This window comes from Apteryx mantelli, chromosome 27 (genome assembly GCF_036417845.1).
Source record: "Apteryx mantelli isolate bAptMan1 chromosome 27, bAptMan1.hap1, whole genome shotgun sequence".
Classification (NCBI taxonomy): domain Eukaryota; kingdom Metazoa; phylum Chordata; class Aves; order Apterygiformes; family Apterygidae; genus Apteryx; species Apteryx mantelli.
This window is the reverse complement of record NC_090004.1, coordinates 3,968,181-3,989,896: the sequence shown is the minus strand read 5'-3', so window position 1 is coordinate 3,989,896 and position 21,716 is coordinate 3,968,181. Positions and strand designations below refer to the sequence as shown.

General features: G+C 61.1%; 1 protein-coding gene and 1 long non-coding RNA gene across 2 annotated transcripts; one reads left to right on the top strand and one right to left on the bottom strand.

Moving 5' to 3' along the window:
- OPRD1 (opioid receptor delta 1) lies at positions 1-9,921 on the bottom strand. Its single transcript, XM_067311500.1, has 3 exons — positions 9,705-9,921; positions 4,056-4,405; positions 1-3,812 (listed from the first exon to the last, which is right to left on the bottom strand). Exons 1-3 carry the CDS (start codon positions 9,902-9,904, stop codon positions 3,280-3,282), a joined length of 1,083 nt encoding a protein of 360 aa, XP_067167601.1. The 5' UTR covers positions 9,905-9,921; the 3' UTR covers positions 1-3,279.
- Positions 7,709-15,194, top strand: LOC136994297 (uncharacterized). Its single transcript, XR_010886447.1, has 3 exons — positions 7,709-7,784; positions 12,793-13,345; positions 14,923-15,194. It is a non-coding gene; the product is annotated as an uncharacterized lncRNA (long non-coding RNA).
- Positions 15,195-21,716: the final 6,522 nt, after the last annotated feature.

Genomic DNA, 21,716 nt, shown 5'->3' with positions numbered 1-21,716 from the left:
TCAGCGGGGCGTCACTTTAATTCCATATGTTTATAGACAGAAAGAGATGTACATATATATATATGTATGTATAGAGAGACGTGCAGTTGGGTGCAGCTGCATGTCCCGGGGCCCTGCGAGCTCCCGGGGCTCTTTGCTTTGCAGGGATTCACCCCGTTTCCCAGCCCGAATGGTGGCTGGAGGAGCTGCTTTTCCGAAGGGGAGGCCGGATTGGCCCTCGGGCGCCCGCCAGGGCGCTACCGAAATTGGCAGTCGGTTGACGCTCAAAGTCCGTACTATTAAAACCGTGGTATCTGTCATTTGCCATGAACGTTCTTTTCTTTTATTCAGCAAAACCTGACCTAAATTAAGAGCAGCTGTGACAACCGTACGACTGCGGGAGCTGAGGCATCAGAGGAAGCGTTTGCTAAGGCAGGATAAAACTGCAAGACGTGGCAGAGCTGCATCAAGCTGCTAACAACTGAACTTCAACAACCCTCTGCCTTTGCCCGTAGGTGTCTTGATTTTTGGGCTTGGCCTTGGCCCGGCTTTCGGCGGCGCCGGAGGTTTGCTGGAGCTGGCACGGCTGCGCCAAGGTCCTGGTGCCTTTTCGCTCTCCCTGGCCCTTCTCGGCTCCAAACTGCAGCGGGGATTTATCCCGCCAGGCAGCATCCTGAATTCTGCATCGGGCATTTCCATCCTGATTCCCACAACGGGCGCCGATCCTGCAGCCGCCCGAAGGGGATCCCGAGGGGTATCAGATTGCTCGCGCGCTTCGGTGGCAGCCGATTTTTTTTTTTTTTAGCTCCAAATGGGCGATTTCGCCCCGTTTTGTCCTTTGAGGAAAGCAATCGCTCCGGGCTGCCTCGCCGGCTCTGCCCTCGCAACGGCGAGGCCGCGATGTCTGCAGGCAGCCCAGAGCGCTGCGGAAAGGTACGGCGCGTAGAGAGAGGTAATATGTCCTTCATTAGCCTAAATTGATGCGGCTGGAAAAAACAGAGACGCAACCCAGCCTCTCGCTCGAGCCCACGAGCCCCAGGTGCACCCGGCCGCGCGCCTGCTTCCGCCGGCAGCATCAATTTGTCCAATAAAAGCCATTACCGCTGTCTGCAAGCCTCGGCTTTCGGGGGCCGCTCAACCTGGCGGCCGAGGCGAGAGGAAGGCAAGGTCGCCGCTTCGGAGCCGGACGCGGCAGCCGGTGATTCAGAGAGCGGAAGGTCGGCAGGACCCATCTGTTCTCAGTTATCCCAACCTGCAGCGGCTAACGCGCTCCAGCCCCCCCGGCCGGCGGCTCCTGGGGGAAGCTCGCCCCTCGAGCAGGTTGCTTGGGAAGACGTTGGGTCGAGCCGGAGCAGCGCTGAGCACGAAGCCTCTGCCCTCGCGGCACGGACGGAGCTGGCGCCGCTTCAGTCCCCAGCTGCGGGATCACGAGGCGACGGTCATTTTCTTTAAATATATTGCTTCCCGTCTTTTCCCAAGAAAAAAAACCTTATTTCTTCTGGCTCTTCCAGACCTCTCTGCCAGGAAAATCTGAGCGTGTCTGTGTCACCCGTTGCTATATCCTACCCGCCCTGTACTTTTTAGCCACCCTCCGAGTCCCGACCTCCGCCAGCTCCGTACATTTGTTATTTTACCATTTTCTCCGCTCTCCGCCCTTGGGGGAGGCGAGGGGCTGGGCTGCTCCGCGAGCGCCCGAGCCACACACCGCCTCCCGCACCTCGGATATCTTCGGAGATGGGTGGGAGAGGACGGGAGAGCCTCCGGCACCCGGCTCCTTGCCGAGAGCCGTGGAGCAACTGCTGAGTGCCGGCTGGGCTTTCAGGCCATCCCTGCGGCCGCGAGGGGCCGGCGGCTTTGCGGGGTTTCCCGGCTGGGTTAAGCATCGGTGCTGCCGGGATGCCCGTCTCTGAGCGTGAATTATTACTGTAATAATTATTCCCGTGTGCAGAGCACTCTGGATTTTGGGTTCGAGTGTAAAAGAGGAATGGCCAGGGGATGCTGGATGGATCGAGTGTGTTTTTTCAGGAGCAACAGGTGACTCCGGGGTCCCGCGGACGGACCGCGGAGGTGAATTTGCATCGCTGTCCCACGGGGTGTCAGCTCCTCTCCCGCAAAGCCGCCCCGCTAACGCAGATGGACCCCGCTGGCCGCAGGGCCGGTGCCAGGCTTGGGGAATTTGGCCTCGGTGCCCGGCCCCGGGGGACGGCGGATGAGCCGGGGACACGCTCTGCTTCACCCCCCCACCTGCACCCTGGGGGTATCTGTATTTTTGTGGCTGCGCAGAAGCTGCCCTTAGAGAGCTCTAAATAATGCAGCGATAATATCGGCAGTGCAAAGTTGTCCTTGGGGACTGGGGCTGGTTTGACGGACTCCAGGAAGATTTCTAATAGGGATCCGGAGCTCTGAAGCAGCAGCGTCTATTAAGCAACATCATTTTCTCTGCCTGATCGCCAGCAGTTCGTCGGGACGCGGCTCCGAAGGGGAAGGAGGGAGAGCCGGGGCGGCTGGTGTCCCCTCTCGCGACGGGCTGCGGCGCCGGCACGGCCCGCGGGGAAGGCGAGACGGTCGAGCCCCTCGGCTCAGCGCCGCCTCGTGCGAGGGCGTCTGCGCGGGGAGAGGCAGGATCGAGCCAGGTCCCGCCGGATGGGCGCTGCCTCTCGAGCTGGTTTTGCGGACGGGTCGCAAGAGCCAGCAGCGGCCGAGCGCTTTGCACCGGGGCGTTTGCACCAGATCCGGCAGCGGCACCTGAGCGGGTTGCAGCAGCCCCGGCACCGGGGCCATCGGGATGCTGGGTTTTGCCCTCGGCTGTTCCCACCGCGTGGTGATGCCAGAAGGACATCCTAAATATCGAGTGCGCGTGGTGGAGACGGCTTTGCAGTTTGCAATCAGGGCATCAAAGGCTGTTTGGGCTTTGCCGTTAGCTACGTGTTCGGAGACAGCTCTGGCCAGGGGGGAACAGGGCTGCCGGCTTTCCCTGGGAGCAGCAGCAGAGGAGCTGGGGTCCTGCCATGAGTGTCCTGGCTCCGCACGGTCAGGTTGGTTCTGGTTTGAGTCCTTTCTCCTCGTTGCTCCGTGAGTCCCGATTTCCCACCATCCCAGATGCTCTGGGGGAAAAAAAAGGTCTTTGCAGTCACTCGTTTTCAGTCTAAATTAAAATACCGGCGTTATCAAGCAGTTCCCGTGCCACCGCTCCCCACGCCGGCTCCGCTAGAGGTCCGTGGTGGTGACCTGAGTCACTTCCGAGTGCAGGTCGTCCCCTCTCCGGCTCCGGCAGCCCTGCTGGTGGCTTTCCACATCTAGTCATGCCGGCTTGTTGAGGGCTTCGGACGGGGTGCAGGTGGACACCCGCTCCCGTGTGGTGCTTCTGGCTCGGGAGAAGCTGTTTTGTTCCATCCGGGCCCGGAAAGGCAGGCAAAACTCTCGGAAACACCTCTTGAAGTTTTCATCCAGGAAAGCATAAAGGACAGGGTTGAGGCTGCTGTTGGTGTAACCCAAAGCGATGCAGAAATGCAAGCTGGCCACCACGTAGGGGTTCTTCTTGTCTATGTCCACCAAGGTCCAGACGATGACGAAGATGTGGATCGGCGTCCAGCAGATGATGAAGGCTGCCACGACCACCAGCACCATGCGTGTGATGCGTCGCAAGTTGCGGTCTTTCTCCTTGGAGCCTGAGAGGAGGCGGACGCTCTTCAGGCGAAGGATCATGAGCCCATAGCAGATGGTGATGACCAAGATAGGGACCATGAAGGCAAAGATGAAGACACAGATCTTGGTCACGGTGTCCCAGTAGATGGGAGGATCAGGAAACTGGAGTGTGCATAGCACCATCCCATCTGCAGGAGAGAAGATGATCAAAGAGGGATTAAAACAGAGCGAATACTAGGAAGCTCTCTTAAAAAAATAACACTGTGATGATTTTTACTTGGCAGGACTTGCCCACAGTCACGTGGAGGGATGCCCATCACTGAACTCCAAACCTGGTCCAGGACCAGGCGGCTTTGATTTGCCTGGAGGGTCAGGTCAAGGCATCACCCCCGGGATGGATGGATGGGGACCCTTCCCCAGCAGCCACTTGCCTTTTGACTTGGTGACTGCCATGACCATGATGGGCACCCCGATGATGGAGGAGAGCACCCAGATGCACACGTTGATGATCTTGGCCTTGGCCGGCGTGCGGAAATCCAGGGCCTTGACTGGGTGGCACACAGCGATGTAGCGGTCCACGCTCATCATGGTGAGGGTGAAGATGCTGGTGAACATGTTGTAGTAGTCGATGGAGAGCACAACTTTGCAGAGCAGCTCCCCGAAGGGCCAAGTCTCCATCAGGTACTTGGCGCTCTGGAAGGGCAGCGTGCTGGTGGCCAGCGCGTCTGCCAGGGCCAGGTTGAAGATGTAGATGTTGGTAGCTGTTTTCATCTTGGTGTACCTGGGGGGTGGCAGAGAGGGGAAACCGTTACACATGGTTGGGGGTCGGTTCACGTGTGTCCATCGCGGTGACTGGGTCACACTCAAACACATGCCAAAGTGCTCTGCTGAGCTGGGACCCTGATCGGGAGCCTGTAGAATAAATCTCAGGCCCTCTCAAGGCCGTAATCCGTTCCCTGACCAGGGAGACGTTATTCATTCCTGCAGCTGCCTTTACTCAGAGTTCAAAGGAAATCTGAAGAGATTTTTTTCAGAGAAGTCTCTTTTTCCAATTAAATTGATTGACTCCATTTCCCTGAATCAGCTGCACAATGCCCTTTACCTCCCCGAAACCGCCTTTATCTGATTTTCCACCCAGTAAATCGTGATTATCTAGCCTGCTTCCCTATCAAGTTTACTTGCAGCCTTGGATCGATTAGCCCCGGAAACAGGCCATCTGGAAGTAGCGCAATGAGCCAGACTGGAGCTCCTTTGCAAGAGCCTTTTGGGGAAGCCTGGCTCGCCAGGCAGAGCCCGGCCCGGGAAGGAGAAACGAGGAGCCCCGATTCCCTGCTGCTGGGTGCCGCGACCACCGAAACCTCCTCCTTCCCTTTGCACGAGGCAGTGCCCCGGACACGGTGCCCGAACCGCTAGATGCGGCCAGCCCAGCTAGCCCATGGGTTTGGGTTTTTCCCCCCCCCCCCCCAATGTGAAGGAGAGGTTTTTGCAAACCTAATGCACCTCTTTGAATTTGCAATAAACCTCCCGCTTTGTCCTCAGCTCCGGACTCCTGTCCCGGGGCATTTGAAGGGAATCTGCAACTTGCAGGTGCTGGCAGAACCGAGAGCCCTAAATCTCCTGCCTGAGTTTTACAGCCAGAGACCTACAGAGCTGGGAGGGTCATGGGATGCAAACAGTTTAATGTGAGGGATTTTGTCGCTTTTTCTTCTTTTTCTTTTAATATGAGGGTTTTTTTGCCCTTGGCCTGTCCCTGCTGCTGCTGGGGGGGTCCCCGGTCCTCCCCAAGCGGAGCACGTTGGGGTCGAGCTGGGCTGGCCCAGCAGCAGCCCTCCAGGTTGTTTGCTGGGCTCTGGCTTAACTCCTTCCCACGCATTCCCTTCCAGCGAGTCCCACTGCTCTGAGCATCCTCAGCAGCTCCGAGTGTCCTCGGCAGCCCTGAGCATCCTCGGCAGCCCCGAGCTTTGCCTGCCTCCTAATGAATTAACAGGAGCATCAGCTGGAGCACGAACATCTCTTTGCATGGATAAACCTGCTGGGAGCATCCCCATGGCCGGCGACAGGGGGTTCAGCCCTAGACGGGGCGGCTGATCGCGTTGGGGGTACCCCAGGGCGAATCCAGCCCCGGCACACAGGGGGAATTAACCTGCCGGCTGCTGGATGAAAATATATCGGCCTCAGCTCATAGACTGTGTGCGTCGGGGTATGCGCAATAAATTGGGGGGAGCAGGGTGGGTAAATAGCTCCCGTCTCGGGGGGTTATTGCTCTGCCAGCCCCGGCTTGGAGACCGTGTTGCTGTAGGAAGGAGGATCCTGGGCTCGACAAGACTTTGCTCCCATCTGGTGCCGATGGTCTCCTGCTCCGAGTAGCATCCAGCGCCTTGACTTTATCCTTTGCTCTGCCCCGGCTGCTCGGAGGGGTCGGGTCTCGCCGGAGCCCGGCAAGGAGGTCTCCCGCCCCGAGGAGGCGGCGGCTGGCAAATGGGGTCGAACACGTCTTTTAGAAAACTTTCGTTCTGGGTTAAACCAAAACCTTGAGAATTTTTGTTATGTTCAGGTTTCGGGCTAGGGATTAAAAAGAGTCATTTCGGGTAGAATTTACAATTCTTTGATCTTTGCTTTTTTTCCTCCGCTGCTGGGAGTAAAGTGGAAAAATCCGCGATTCAGGCCGTGCTCCACCGGGCGAAACCAGCAGCGCTGGGTAAGCGTTTCTGCGAGCCGCTGCCAGCTGTGCCGGGGGCTGTAGCCCCTCCGCCCCCTCCCCGGGCACGGACGGAGGCGCTGAGTGGCGGCAAGAGCAGTGATGGGCCGCCGGATTTGAGGTTTTTGGGTCATTCTCAAGGGTTGCTCACGGCACGACCTGTCCCAGCAGGCGGGAGCTGGGCTCCCGGGCAGGATTTCACCGTCGCTGCCCAACCTGTCGGCAGGGACCCGGCTCCTACCCTTTCGCCAGCCTGCAGGCGCCGCTCGGAGCTGATGGCCTCCGCAGCATCCTTAACCCGCCGTGTCCCCCGGGGTCCCTGAGCTCCGCCGTGGGTCCCCAGGGCGCGGGAGGTGTCCCTGGGGGCACCGGGCGAACAGCCCCCGCACGGCTCCCCGGCGGAGAGCTCTGAGTCGGAGCTGTGCCTCCTATCCCGCTTTCCAGCCCTACCCTGCGCGGACGCAGCTATCTCCCGGGGAAGCTCTGGCTAAACCCTGCTGCTCGGGAGCAGCTCCACTCATGTAGCGAATTGCACCGTCCTCATACCCCCGCAGCGGAGAGCAGAACGGTAGCCAAGGGCTTTTGTGCCCTCCGGCTTCTGACTTCGGAAGGTCGCATCCCTGGTGCGCTAGAGGCTGCAGCCGCTTTTCGGGAGCCCGGCATGCGCGGGTGGCCTGGGGGGGGCGAGAGCGAGGGGGTCCCTCTGCCCACAGGCGCCTGGGAAACTCCACCCGGGCTCGCTCACGTAAGCGCCCGAAGGCAGGCGTTCGGCTTTGCAAAGCGTTCGCAGCCCCCTCCTCCCCGCCGCCGTCGCAGGGGCCCGGAGGGGAGGCGATCGTTCATGGCTAGAAACCATGGTGATGGGAGCTGTACGTGGATGCGGATGCTATAGAAAGATTCCGGCTGTGTAAAGGATGGGTAGCAATTAGGTTACTCGGCGAGTTAAATGAAGGAGGATGTTGCTGGCACATTAAAGCCTCCTTTTGAAAAATGCCTCCCCTCCTCTTGCTGTGCAGAACCGGCTGGCGGGGGTCTAATAACGCATCCTTCACCGGGGCACGGTGCGTGGCGGATTGCTCTGGAACAAGTCCTTCAATTTGCTTTTTCCGTCCAGGGCTGATTTCAAAGCTCCTTCGAGCTGATGCAAAAATCCCTGCCAGCAGTGGGGTAGGGTCAGCGCATCGCGCATCCCTCGAGCAAAAAGTCCCCCGTTGCAAAACTGATCCCAGGTGGGAAAACTCCCCAGGGAACCACATGCCGAACAGGGAGCTGCTGGGGAGCCCGCAGGAAGCGGAGGCTCCGCCGAGCCGGGCGGCGCTGGTGCAGCTCCCGGAGCGTGTTTCAGGCTGCGTTTTACTTCTCCCAAGCGAGTCGCGGCATTTATTTCTCACAGCGGCGGGGCCGGGCCGCCCTGACCTCGCGTGACGGTTGCTGTGTGCTGAAAGCGCCGGCGGGGAGGGAGGTGAGAACGGCCGCAATGGGCGATTCGCAGGGTTTGCCCTAAATTCCCCCCGAGCCGGTTTCAGGGGAGCCGCCAGCCCTGGCTGCAGGCGCTGGCAAGGCTCGGCCGTATTATCCCCAATGATCCCGTCTTGCCCCAGCAGGATAAACTTGGACCTGCTTGCCAGGGGGATCTGGGATTGGGGATCCCACTGAAACCCCGGGTCTCCGTGCTTCACGGTCCAGCCCCGAGAGTTTAAGGGTGAACTTCCCACAGGGGCTTTGGCTCTGGGTGGCTGCCGGACACCCAAAGGTGGTTGCTCCCCCCACCCATGCACTGCTGGGAGGCTGATGATGGAGTAAAGGCAGCCGGATCCGGCCCTTGGCATCTCCTCTTGGATAAAGGGGCTGTTTGTACGGGCAGGGAATTTTGCATCTGAGCCAGGGCTGCAGTTGGAAGCAGGAGGAGCGCGGGGAGCGCCGGCGTGGGAAGAACACGCTCCCCAGCACCCTGCCGTGAGATGGTTCCCGGCGGGAACTCCGGGCTGCCTAATGCAGCGTCCCACTGGGCTTGGTGTGCCGCAACAGGGGGATTCGGCTCCTGTCGCTTACAGCGGTGGGAGAGATTCAGCAGCTTTTCCCTGCCCGGGGAAATCCGCGGCTCTGGCACTTCCAGCAGCTGAGGACCTGTCCCAGTGCCTCCGGGATCTGGTTTCTGCCGCTCACCGGAGCAGCTGGTACCTCGCGCCGGGGGGGACAGGGATGGCCCCGGGTGCCACCGGGCTGTGCCTCCGGCCGAGCCGCAAGCTGGGGCCAGGCTATGCCGGTTCCTGCTCTTTGTTACGGAAAAGCTGGAGTCAGCCGGCTGCGGGGGAGCTGCTGCCACGAATCCGACGGGATTCAGTAATTTGCTGTCGGAGACCATCGGGTCCCGGTGACAGAGCGGGGCACGCTGCAGTCACCCCGCCGGGACCTCTCCCAGCCGGACACTTGGAAGCGGTGACTCAGAAGCCTCTGGGCTAACGGAGTATCTATTACCGGTGGCATTTGTTTGTGCCCGGGTTTAGCGCTCGGGCACCGTGGCGCAGAGCATCCCGGCCGGAGCGATTCCTGCCAGCCTAAACCCACCGGCTTCTCCAAACCACAGCATGACCAGCACAGCAGCTCCCCGTGCCCGGCTCACCCGGTGCCGGGGCATCCGTGGCGTTTGGGGCGGTGCGAGCCCCCGCTTCCCTCTGGCCAGCGCCCACCCACGAACGCTGGCTCCCACGCGCACCCCACCTGCGCTGCCTCATGCGTATGTGTTTTTTTCTTTTTTTCTGAGGTTTTAGCCTCAGACAGACATGCAGCTTTTCCTCTCACCCGGACAGCCCCCCCCGACACACGCGTGTGCTCCCATGCACACCGTTCACACGCATGTCACACGCGGTCCCCTCCGCGCACACCCAGCTCAGGGCTACCTGTGCGGCGGCTCAACCCCTCGCTTGCAAGCGCCCGGGGCGCAGCCACCCTCGCTCTGCTGCAGTCTCGCACATGGCGCACACCCATCCCCGGTGCACACTCACCCTCGGTGCACACTCACACCAGTGCACACTCACTCCTGCTGCACGCTCGCTCCTGCTGCTGTCTTGCAGCTGGTGCACGTTCACCCTCGGTGCACGCTCACTCCTGCTGCTACTTTGCACGCGGTGCACACCCACCCTGTGCACGGTCACCCTCGGTGCACACTCGCTCCTGCTGCCACCTCGCACGCGGTGCACGCTCGCTCCTAGCGCATGCTCACCCCGGCCCACGCAGTTAGCCCGGTCCCCACCCAGCCCCACACGCTCTCGCGCACCCTCCTCGCACCCTCCCCGGTGCGAAGGCACGGCAGGCGGCGACGGCGGGCCGCGGGCCCTGCGCAGCGCATCCCCCCGGGGCGGCCGGGGTGCCCCGCTCTCACCTGACGATGCCGTACATGACCAAGATGTTGCCCAGGAGCCCCACGACGCACACCACGGAGTAGAGCGCGGTGATGACGATGGCGATGAGGATGGAGGTGGCGTTTTTGGCCCGGTACGGCCCCGTGTCGTTGGCGCTCTGGTTGGGGAAGGCGGCCCAGGCGGTGCCGTTGGCCCCCGTGGCGGCGCCGGGCAGCTCCATGGCTCTGCGGGCGGCCGCGGTGCCCGCACGCAGCCGGCCCGGGCCGCAGCGCGCATCCGAGCGCCGCGGGTTCGAGCCCCGCCGCCGGCGAGCGCGCAGCCCCGCCGCCTGCCGCCGCCTCCCCGCAGCCGGGCGGGGGAATAGGGGTTTCTTATAAAACCTGGCGTGTCCCAGCGAGCCACGTGGGGCCGGGGGGGGCCGGGCCCTGCGCGTCTCCCCCCACCCAGGTCGCTGCCTCCCTCCCCACCCCCGGTCCCCGCCTGCCTCCCCCCGCCGCCAGCCGGACCTGCCTCCCTTTCTCCCCGCGGGTCCCTACCTGCAACCCGCCCGCTCGGTTTCCTGCCTTCCCCCGCGATCCCTGCTGCCTTCCTTCCCTGCCGGCCCCTGCCTGCCTCCCCCCGACCTCCCTCTCACCCCGGTCCCTTCCCCCCCCCCACCATCTTTGCATTCCCCCCTCCCCGGCGCCTGTTTCTCCTCCATCCTTGCTGCCTCCCCTTACCCCGGTCCCTGGCTCGCTCCATGCCTGCATCCATCCTTGCCTGCCTTCCTACCTGCCCCCCCGGTTTTTGCCCCCCCCTCCAGCCGGCGAGCGCTGCGGGAGGCGGCTCCAAGCACCCCGGGCGGGGGGGGGAGCGGGGCAGGCTCGGTACAATCGGGGACTGGGCAAATTGCAGAGCTTTGGGGATTTTCTTCTTTGGAGGAAGGGTGGGGGGCAAACAGCACCCTGTCCCCCAAGCAAGGCTGGGGTCCCCCTGCTCCCCCCGGCTCTGTCTGTGTCTTTTCTCCCACCACTTCACTCCCGCTATAGCCCCCCACTGCCCCATCGCCTCCCTGGGATGGGGATCCTGCTGCCCGGTCCCCAAGCAGCGATGCCCGGGGTGCTGTGCACCCCCCGAATAAACCTGCAGCCCAGGCTGAGGGGGAGGCCGGGCTGCCAGGGCTGGTCCTGGGGGGCAGAGGGACCCCCAGCACGATGGAGGGGTGGGCAGGGACCCCCGGGCTGTGGGGGGGATCCTGGGGGGGTTGGGAGGATGCTCTGGGGTGGGTGATTTGGGAGGATGCTGCGGGGGGGGGGGGGATTTGAGGGAGATGCTACAGGGGGGCAGATGCCTGGGATGGAGCTGGGCTTGGCCAGGGAAGATGCTGCTGTCACTGGTTCGGGTGCCTTTGGCTCACGAGGGACCAGGGCACCCGAAGGCCTGGTGCTGCCGGCAGCTGGGTTCAGCCCTGGAGATGGGGGTCTTGAGTCTGCGCAGCGCTCTGCAAACATAAAAATCCTGTATTGTCGGAAGCATCCAGATATTTCAGCGAGAGCCTCGTAAAAACGCCTAGGAGGGAATTAATAGTTCTTCATTCAGCCGATAGTCTGGATGGGAAACAGGTCCTCGGACCACTCAGGAGGCAAAAATACACGTTGCCTATTGAGCGAGCTCTTTGGCGCCGTCTACGTGCCGAAGGCCTGGTGCAGATGGACACGGGAGCAGGGAATTAGGAGCACACAGGCAGCTTTAATGCCCTCTTTGCCTTCGCTTTGGGGTCCTGGACTTTGCATCCTGGCGGTGAGGCTTGGTGGGGCTGAGAAAGCAGGGGGTCATCTAGGACGTCGGCTGCCCCGTCGTGCGCGGGGAGGCGACAGCTCTAATCCGGGTGAAAGAGAGATGCAGCCGCGTCCGCGGGCTGCAGGACGCTGCCTTTCTTGTGACGGTTCCCCCTTGCAACCAGCCCCCGGGAGCTCGATTTGGGGAGCCGCCGAGTTTGCTAGAGCGGTTACCGCTCCGTCGCGGCAGGAGGGAAACGCCTGGGTCTGCGAGCACGAAACAGCTTCCAGCTTGGCTCCGAGGGGCTGAGACGCTCTTTGGCAGCGGGCTCATCTCCGATACGTCCTCGTGGTGGACCTCCCTGGACGGAGACCCTGGGCTGAGCCTCTTCCAAGAGGTTCTCTGTAAGGGCAGAACCGTGCTGGCTGTTTCCAGCAAACGTGTACTCCCGGCTCAGCTTTTACTATTTTTTTTTGAGCCAGAACATTAAAAATAAACCCAACGGATGCATAAAACATATTGAAAATCTATAAAGGGCTTTGCTGTTTATCTGCTCGGGTTCTGCTCAGCTTTGCTGAGCGCCACAGCACACGAGCACGTCAGGCCGCTGCCAGAGGTGCCTCCAAAAGGGGGGAAACTGAGGCAGGGAGGGCACCTGCAGGAAAACGCCTCCCTGCATGGCCAGGCGGGAACAGGGATGCTGGGAATTCCCACATGCAACTTTTCTCCCTGCCCTGACGTTTGGTCTCACTTGATTTCCCCTCCCGGGTTCAGAGCGAAGCTCCTCATCCCAGGGAGCGGCTCCTCTCTGCAAGTTCCCACGCTTGTATTTTCTCCCCTGCACTTTGGATAACGCTGCGAAGCTGCTTCTCCCGTCACCTTCAAACAGCCCCTGCCGTTCCCGGTAGAGAAGTTAAATCAAATCGATATGGAGCGAGTGATTTCCGAGGCCGTGGGGGACCGGCTGGGTAAGCTTCAACGTTGCTCGTCCGCACGGAGAGCTGGGGCGCGCGGGAGGAATTTACGGCCGTGGCTGCTGGCGGCCGCGTTTTGATTTAGTTAGAGGCTGCAAACTTGACAACACGTATTTCACCAGGGGAAGACCCTCTTCCCCTCGGGAATTTATTGTTTTTAATTAAAAGGGCCATAAAAAATATCACGCGGGGACTGTGAGTCTGCTCTGGCAGGACTCCAGCCAAAATCCATGGGAATGTCTGAATGTTAATGAAAAGGAAAGATAACGGGAGCTGATTTCTCTCCCAAGGCTTTCCCAGCTCTCAGTAACTCCGAACGATGGTGATTTTTTTATACATATAACGCGCCTTTTCTCTCCTCCCTGTCCGTGTTCAGGCCTTGCAGCAGCAGTCGGACTGGCAGGAATGAGTGGATGCGCTGAGCGTAACGCTGCCGCAGGGAATAGCCAGAGCCGTGCTCCAGGGACAGCAGCGGGGCTCAGCACCCGGCCGTGACCGTGGCCTCTCCCGAAATCTGCCCCGCACTTTGCGTGCTTTTCCGCCCGCCTTCGACAGCAGCGTTTGGCAGTGCAACGCGCTGGTTCGGTGACGGAGCACGGCAACACCGGTGCCCAAGCTCAAAAGGGGAAAAAAATAACCTCGTTGTAGGAGCAAATGAATAAAAACCCTCGACAAATCCAGAATGCCAGAAGTCAAAAGCAGATGCTGGTTGGAAAGTTTCCCGTTTCAGCTGCACCCTGCCAAAAGCGGGACTCGGTTGTGCTGGATTTGCTCTTTGCAGCAAATGCAACTCGTCCTGCAGGGAAGGAAGCAAACGTGGCGCTGGCAAGAAATGGCTCCTGTCGAGCCCAGCAGCGTGTCCCCTTCGGCTTGGCGAAGCCGTCGCTGGGTCTGCGGGCGAGGAGGAGAGGAAGGTCCTGGGAAGAGAGGTGAGGGGCTGGACGGGCTGCCGCAGGCAGACAGCAACCTGAGCAGAGCAGAACGGGCTAAAATGGCTCCTTCTGCTCCCAAAACGGCCTCGCGGGGCTGATTCGTGGCTGAACCGCAGGACCGACCCGCAGCCCCAGTGCCGATGGGCTCGGCAGGACACGGCGGTCAAGGAGGGCTCTCGGTGCCGGCCCGGCGCCCACACGTCCCCTCGCCGCTGCGGAGCTGCAGACGGTGCTGAGAGCGAAGCCGTAGGAGCTGGGAGCTCCTGAACGGCGGCTCCCGAGGAAGGGAACGAACGAGGCCAGATGCTCTGCCAGCGTCAATCAGCCCAGCCGCACGGGGAACCGCTGCGCACTGTCCCTGCATCCTCCGCGAAGCTCCCGCTTCCCTCCCGCCGCCGCCAGCCCCAGCTAAATCAGCCTTGGAAGAGGAAAACAGGCTGATTTGTGCATTGGGTTTCCACGTGTCAGCAGATCCGAGTGTTTTCCCACCTCGCGGGGCAGCCGCCGGGAACAAACAGCGCCCGTCCGTCAGGGGAGCTCAAAGCAGACGAGACGCTGCGCTCCCTCGCCGCGGTACCCGCACGGGTGGCGAGAGGGATTTGGAGCGGTGTTATTCCCTCTGCCCGGCGTGCCGGCAGCCTGTCTCTGAGCGGAGGGTTTGCTGCGCGGTTGCATAGCCATGGATGTGCCGGGAGAGCCCGGCCCTTCGCGGGCACCGGTCCCTCCCCAGCTCCGCTCTGCCCTTCGCGGGGGCCATTGCCATAAACCTTTAAAACCCCCTTCTTCGCCCTTTCAGCCCTATTCTTCGCCCAGGCTGGCACGGCGGCCTCGCGCGGGGCAGGACACAGCTCCCGAATCCAGCCCAACCCCACGGACTCGATCCCCGCGGGAGCCTTTTTTGTCCGATCGTCGCTTATTTAGCTATTCCCTCCCCCCCCCCCGGGGCAACTGGCAGCGGCTCCCCGGATTTCGGGGGCCCGAGCCGCCCCCCCTGCCCCTTGCTCCCGCTCGGAGCGAGCATCTCCGCTTCCCCTCTGATGCACATCGGGAGCATTAACAACCTGTGAGTCATCTCGTAAATGAAACATCCTGCGCGAGGGGGGGGGGGGGAATATCCGCGGCGCGATGGCATGAGCCTGAGCTGCATGCTCCCGCGACGGAGAAATGAGGGTCTGAGGCGGCGGTGGGGGGGAACCGGGGCAAGCGGGAGTCCCGGGCTCGCTGGCCTGGTGGAGCGGCTGCGGCTGCTGCTTCCCAGGCTCCGGCAGAGCGGCCAGGGGGGATCAGCCGGGGGGGGACGCGGCGAGCGGATGGGCTGGGGAGCCCTAAGGACCTTAGTGCTGTCGGGCTCCCCGGCTGGCATCTCTCGAGGGATGCCCTGGTTTCCCCTGGGGTGAATTTGGGCTGGCAAGGGGGACGTGCGCTGCATCCCGGCATGCCGTGGCATCCCGGTTATGCCCTGACATCCTGGCACAGGGCTGCAGGCTCCTGCTGTGGCCGGGAAGGAGGGAGAAACGGATCTGCCCAAGCCCCACGGTGCTGCAGCCTCGGCCTGTTGGTTCTTCTTCTCCAAGGTCTTCCTCTGAAGAGGATGGGGGTGTCTTTGATGTTGGGAATCCAGGTCAGCCTTCATCCAGATAGAAACCTCGTTGGCTTCCCTGAGCCACGCCGAATCCCCGGCTTCAGCCTGGCTCCACTCCCACGGCACCGGGCGCAGACCTCGCTCCCCCCCCCCCCCTTTTACTTAGTCTTGCTCAGGCAAACGTTTCCCCCTCCCGCGGCCGCCGGCACGGGCTGATCTGGGGCTGGCGGAGGAGAGGAGGGGTCCAGCGTCCCAGCGGAAAAGCACAGGTTTCGGGCTGGAAGACGGAGCTTTGCCTGGCTCGAAGCCGGAGAAATCAGTGTCGGGCTGATTGAAAAAAAAAAAAAAAGGGCTCCTGGCTCTGCCGAGCGCTTTGCTTTCATGCCCGTCGGCCCCTGCAGCGACCCAAGAGGTGAAGAAAGTCAGGGCAGCAGAAGCGTGTGGTCGGCGCCGGTGGTTAATCTTCAGGGGCTTTGAAAGGCTCCAGGGCTGGGATTTCTGCTTTGCTTCCGTTCCCAACCTGATAAAACCCAGAGCTTCCCGCACTGGCTGCCGGGAGCGATGCCGGGCGGCGGAGCGGAGCTGTTACGGGCTGGCCGGGAGCCTCGCCGCAGCGGCCGGCCGGGGGGTGGAGGGCTCCCCACCGCCGGGGGGGGTCTCCCACCACCGGGCCGGGGACGCCAGGGCTTGAACTGGCAGCATCGATCGTGCTGATTAAATAACAGCAATTAAATAAGTATCGAATGAGTAAATCAAGCGATTTAATAAGCGGCTGCTCCGAGTGAACCGAGTGGGTGTTGTCCGGGGGGGAAAGGAGTGGGAATGCCCGTAAGGGCTGCGCTGGGGGCTTTCCCCAGGCTTTTCCCGTGGGGCGCAGGGTGCTGCTGTTCAGGGTGACATTCAGCTTGGAGAAGACGACCCTTAAATCCGGCTGCCTCCTTTCAGCCAGCTCCGCACCGCCTGGAAGGGACACCGGGTGCTGCAGCGGATGCCGCCCGGCGGCGCAAGGGCAGGCGCCTGGAGCGGGGGTCCGGTGCAGAGAGCGGGGACCCGGGACTGGCGGAAAGCAAGGGATTTCTGCGAGCCAGGAGCCGGCCAGCAAGGCCACTGGTACCCACGCGATCTCGGCTCGTTAGGAGGAAAAACCCAACGCCGTAACTCATAGTCTTCATTAAAAGCCCCGTTGGCCGATCGCTGGGCAGGGAGGTGAGGGCAGCGGAGCCGGCTGCTCCGATTTCCAGCCCTTCCGCTGCCTAGTGGGAAGGGAAAGGTCTCCAGGTTTATCCTGCTGGTTTAGTACCATCCCGGTCAGCGATGATGAACTTTAAAATCTGCCCTTAAAATAGCCTAATTAGGAGGGAAATTACCTTGCAGAGGGGGAAAAAAAAAAGGGAAATGAAGCGGCTGAGCGCGAGCGCGGCGGGGCTGGGAGGCTCAGGGAGCTGATCCGACCCCGCGGCAGCGCCGGCTCTTAGCTGCTTCCCGGTGCTCTCACGAGGTGCCCGGCCTCAGCGCAGCGGGTGCAACCAGCCGCACGGTGCCAACCCCTGGGCAAAGCCCTCGGAGCCTCTCCCCAAACCGCACGCCGCTTCCGAAACCCGGGGTGGGAGTCAGGGCCCCTTCCCAGCTGCTCGTTACAGCGAGCCTAATTAGCTCCCCTTCACTTGATTGGCTTGGCAGCACTTCGGGGCAAGGGGGGCTCTGCGGTGTCGCAGCCCGGCGGCGCCAGCACGGGAGCTTTGGGCGCTGCTGGGAGCTGCGCTGAGTTTGCAAGGCAAAGGGAGCAAAGACGCGTTGCAAAGCGCCGCGCAGGCGAGCTCACCGCCCTCTGCACATCCCTGCTCCCGTGGCGTCACGGCCCCATTTCCCGGCGGTTTTGCACGTCGGAGGGTGCAGGGGCCGCGGCGGTGCCGGCCCAGTGCTGCTCTCCCGCTCGAGGCAGGCGAGCGCGGGAAGGGCGTTTGCTACCCGCCGCGCTGGAAGGCAGAGAAGCGCCAACGCCGGCTGCAGCGCTCAGCCATCTCATTAATATTTCCCGCAGCTTCAAAGGCATCTTGCTCTCGCCCTCCTTCCTCCTCCTCCCTCCTCGCCAGCCTGGAAAACCTGAGCCAGCTGATGAGGGAGCCAGCGGGGAGCCAGTGGGATGCAAATTGGGGCCGGAGACGACCTGGGCTCTGGGAGCCCCGGCTCGACCCCATGGCAGGACCGGGGCCGGCACGGCGCCCCGGCACCCTGCCGCCAGCAGCGGATTTAGTCTTTTTTGCTTTGCAGGAGCCTTTTAGCGCAGAAATCCTGCAGGTTTCAGCTCACTTGTCCCCAGGGGGTGGTTGGCCAAGCCAACCTGTGGTTAAATAACGAATAATAATAAGGAGAAACTGAAAGCGGAGGCTTAATGACTGAAACATCTCTTCTTCCTTATCTAGCTGTGCATCTGTCTAAACATGGATATATATTTTCTAAACACAAAATGCCAACGTCCCTGTTCAAAGGCAGCTGCCCATTTACCAGGTTAAGTGGCTGAGAGCCAAACATGAGTGTTTAAAAGCGATATTAAATGACCAATGCCTAAAGAAATCCTTTAGCTAAAGCGAGGTATTTGTTTTTCCAGCGTAGGCTGGAAATAAATATTTCTTCCCCCTCCGAGGTTTTGCCTGCACCGATTTTGGAAGGCAGGTTGCATTTGAGATGCAAATCCCTTGCACGATGCAGGGATGTTATCGGTGGCAAAAACGGGGCTTAAAAGGGCCATGGGGGATCCGGAGAGCTGCATCGTCGGGTGACGCTTCATCACCCAAAACCCGACGCCTCCGTCCTTTAGCAGCTGCCGCGTTCGCGCCTGCTCCGGCCCCGGATCCCCGGAGCGGTTGGTTGCCCGCGCTGCCGGCAGACGCGCCGGGGAGCAGCGGGAGCGGGAACGGCAGCCATCTGCCATCCCCTCCCCGCGGCGGGCTGACGGCCTGGGAAATCCCCCGCTCCAGCAGCGACGCGAGTGAGGAATAGTCGTAATAACAGGATCAACTCGCAGCTACGCTGCGGCGCGCGGCCGCCCGGCTGCGGCTGGATGAACGCGAGAGCGCGGCCACGGCAGGAGGGAGACGTTACGTGCCCAGAGCCACCTCGAAGGCGCCTGGCTTTCCTCTGGCCCGATTTTAGCTTGCATTTGCCAACCTGCCCTTTGCAAAAGGCCCTGGGAGCCGGGTGCACCCTCCCCTGGCGCCCCTCGGCCTGGGCAGCGCTGCGCGGCGGAGCAGGGCAGGGTACGGCCGGCGGCGCGCCGGCTGCTTTGCGAGCTGCTTTGCATGGGACTGGTGCCGAAGGGGGAATTTATTTCATTATCCGTTTATTGCATTTTTTCCGCCGCGGCCCCCGCACCTGCCGCTGCCTCTTTGGGATGCTCGAGGACCAATTTTCCCTGGCTCACGCAGAGACGCACCAAGTTAAGTGATTCAAAGCAATTTCCCGGGAGACGGCACCTGGCAGCCGGCTGGAAATACCCACCTTCCCTCGTGCAACGAGTTATGGGGGGAAGAAAAACACTAATAATCGTGCTGCGTTTAATGGCTGGAAATGTTCCCCCACTAAGTGCTCCCATTGCTCTGCTGAATGAGCCTCTCTTCTTGTCCACCCTATAAATGGTGAGTGCTAAAACCTTCCTAAATTCGTGCCGGGGCTGTCGTGGCACCTTGGGACAGCCGTGGGCGGATGGCAAGGGAGAGAAGGGACCTTTTTTTTCTCCTTGCTGTAGCCAAGATATCTAATGAGAGAAGTAATTTTTTTCCTCTCGCCTTGTGCTTCTACCTTCCTCCGTATCCTAGCGCAGCCTGGATCCTCAAAGGGCTCGGATGACTCACCGCATCCGAAACGTAAGGGCATTAGCACATGATTCCTCCTGGGGCCCCGGGGCGCTGCAGTTCCCTTCGCCAAGAGTTTTTATATTCGAGAGCATGTATTCGGGAGCAGCTCTCCTGCCCCAAGGAAAAAAAAACGTGTTTACCTGGAAAACTGAGGGCGGAGGGGTGACGGGTTGGCTGGCAGCTGCCTTGGCCCTTGGTGCTTGGCGGAAGCGATGCCCCAACGATCTCTCCGGCCCTTGGATGTGCTGGAGAGTGACGTGGGTGGAAAAAAAAAAGGGGTGAAAAAAGGGGTGAAAAAATGTTTATTCCTGCTTTTCCATCACATCTCTGAAACTGTAATTCCAAGCCGGGAGCTGAGGCAGAAACATTCCCGCGGTCTGACGTGCCGCGTACGGGAAACCACCGTCCTCGGGGCGGCAGCGGGGCCACCCTGCAGCCCCCCGTCCCCCCCCGGGCATGGGGACTGGTGCGCTGGACAGCACAGCCCTCTCCCCCAGGGCTGCTTAGCAAACCCGAGTTTTTGCAACCTTCTCGGTCACCCGTTGCTTCCCGAATGCCTTGGGGCCGAGGTGACAGGCACGTCCCCGCTGCGAACGGGGAGCTGCGACCTACTGCTGCGGCTGCCCCAGAGCCAAATCGGGTCCCTCTTCAGCCGGGGAATTAGGAGCTCGGTCATCCCTCTAGCCCCAGTCTCCGAGCGGCAGAGGCTGAAGTTAACTCACTAATTGCACACCGCGCATGAGCGGGCTGCTTGGCAGAGTGCAATTAATTAGCATTTGCTTCCCTGATGATTGCTGACCCTGCCAGACTTGGGAGTAAATTGGCTGCCGTGGGTAATGGGTTCGCTCCGAGGGGCTGGCGGTGGTGGCACAGCTCCCGGGTAATCACCGCGTTAGAGGCCGAGCTATTTATATTTGCGCTTTGGAAGACGACGCAGCTTGTTGCAAGACTGTGACTTGCTGCGCCTGATGCTTTCAGGCTGGCCAGGACCTTGCAGCAAGAGGGGGGCACAGACCCGGCTGGGGCAAAGCAGAAGCACTGGGCATCACCCGAAATCCGTGCCTGCCCGGTGAGCCCGCGGCACAGCTTGTTCCAGGAGCAAGGGAAGGAAATCGTTGGCTGGGGTCTATGCACGGAGAGGGGCACACTGGGCCGCTGCAAAGCAAGCCGAAAGCCGCCCTGGGGGCATTGCAGACAGCAAATCCCGCTCAGAAAACGTGCAAAGATCATTTCTGCAGGGCAAACGCCGCCTGGTCCGTGCAGCGGGGAAGGAGACGAAGGACGGGGCTGGCACGCAGAAGCGGGGCAGGGGGCTGAGCCCCGAAGAGCAGGTTTTGCTCCCAAAGCCCTGCTCTCTCGCACCAGTGGTGGCTCCGTGCTTCTCGGCAGGGCAGCGGCCAGGCTGCTGCCCACCTGCACCTCTCCTGCCCCGGGCGGCTTTGCTCTGCCTGCGCCAAGGCCTGGCCTGGCTCGAACCGCGCGTATTCGCAGAGCAAACGGCCCCGGCGAGGCGCCGCAGCCGCACACGGGAGCCCTTGCTACCCGCCGCCCGGCACTTCATTATATCGCTAAAGATTAATCTGCCGCTCGTAATTGCCAAGTGCCTGAGAGCTCCTGGCAGGGAGGAAAGACAAGTGTCAGGCGAAAAAGCCAACATGGTATTTTTTTTTTTTCCCCCTTATAATTAGGTCGTTTGACTGTCGTGGGAAGCACAGGGCTCGGGATTAACACGGCCGGGGGAAGCCGGGGCTCGCTGGCCGCCCCAAGGGCTGGGATCCCGCTCAGCCACCACCGCCGGTCAGGGAGATGCTCCAGGCCTGGAGGAGCTGAGCAAGGGGGCAGCGAATGGTGCTTGTCTTGCAAACGAGCAGGGTTTGCTCTTGCAAACGAGCAGGGTTTGCTCCCCAGAGCAGGTGTCCTGCAGCAGTGGGGGCTTTTTTCGTTTTTCCTTCCAATTCTGGGCTTTCTCTGGCAATTAGCCGAGCGCCTGCAGGACAAACAGCCACAGCGGAGGGACGGCGAGCGCTGCACCGAGTGGTGCACGAGCGATTTCCATCGCTGTCGCCTCCTCCCAGGCCCCAAGAGGGAAGGACGTGCGTTGCTCCGGATGAGCGTGGCCACGCTCGTCTCTAGAAAGACTGCTATTTTTTTTTTTTTGGAGGGGGGAGAGCTTTGATCTCAGCCTGCCTGAAACCGCAGTGCTTGGCAGCGATTTCTTTTTTTCTGCCTCAGCTAAACAGACAGAGGAGGAGGAAAAGAGCAAAGTGCTCTGCAGGCTCCGCAGACCTCTTTGGCCGGGAAATATCAGGACACCGATTTTTCTTTTGAAAACGTATATTTTGTACTTTTCCGTACAGCACGTTTCGTCCTAGATTCAGGTCTGGTTGGGGTTGAGCTGACTCAACATTGAAAGGCTTGGAGGGACAGGGTGGTTTTAGAGCAGCGAGGGATTGCACCCCGCCAGCCCAATGAGCCGTTTCCCTCTGCTTGGAAAGGTTGCAGGTGACAAATTGATTTTTGATCTGTTTTTCAGGGAAAAAAAGAAAAAAAAAGGTCCAATCAGTCTGAATCAGTGTTTTTGCCTCGTGCGGGAGCTGGCTTGGAAGAGCGGGGTCTCGCCGGGTCCGGCAGCTGAGGACTGGCGGCAGCAGGCGCCGGGGGCACCGCGAGGGAATCGGAGCCCTTTGGCGGCCTCGAAGCATTTGTCAATTCTGAACTTTGCTTATGCTCTCGCGGAGCTGCCGGCGAGGCAGGCAGCCGGGCCGGTTTCCAGCGCCCGATATGGCCAGCCTTGGATTTGCTTGGCTTTGCCATTGCTTGCTGGAGCAGCTGCACAACACCCCCCCCTCCCCCCGGCCTTTTCCCCCAGTGGCCTTGCAAAGTAGGAAAATGGGGAAAAAAAAAAAAAAAAATCCCGTGCAGGAGTTTGGAA

Coding starts and splice junctions, on each gene's coding strand:
- OPRD1 (XM_067311500.1), bottom strand. CDS start 9,904: ATGGAGCTGCCCGGCGCCGCCACGGGGGCCAACGGCACCGCCTGGGCC. Junction 4,406..9,704: donor GTCATGTACGGCATCGTCAG/GTGAGAGCGGGG, acceptor GCCACCCCCCAG/GTACACCAAGATGAAAACAG. Junction 3,813..4,055: donor GGCAGTCACCAAGTCAAAAG/GCAAGTGGCTGC, acceptor TCTCTCCTGCAG/ATGGGATGGTGCTATGCACA.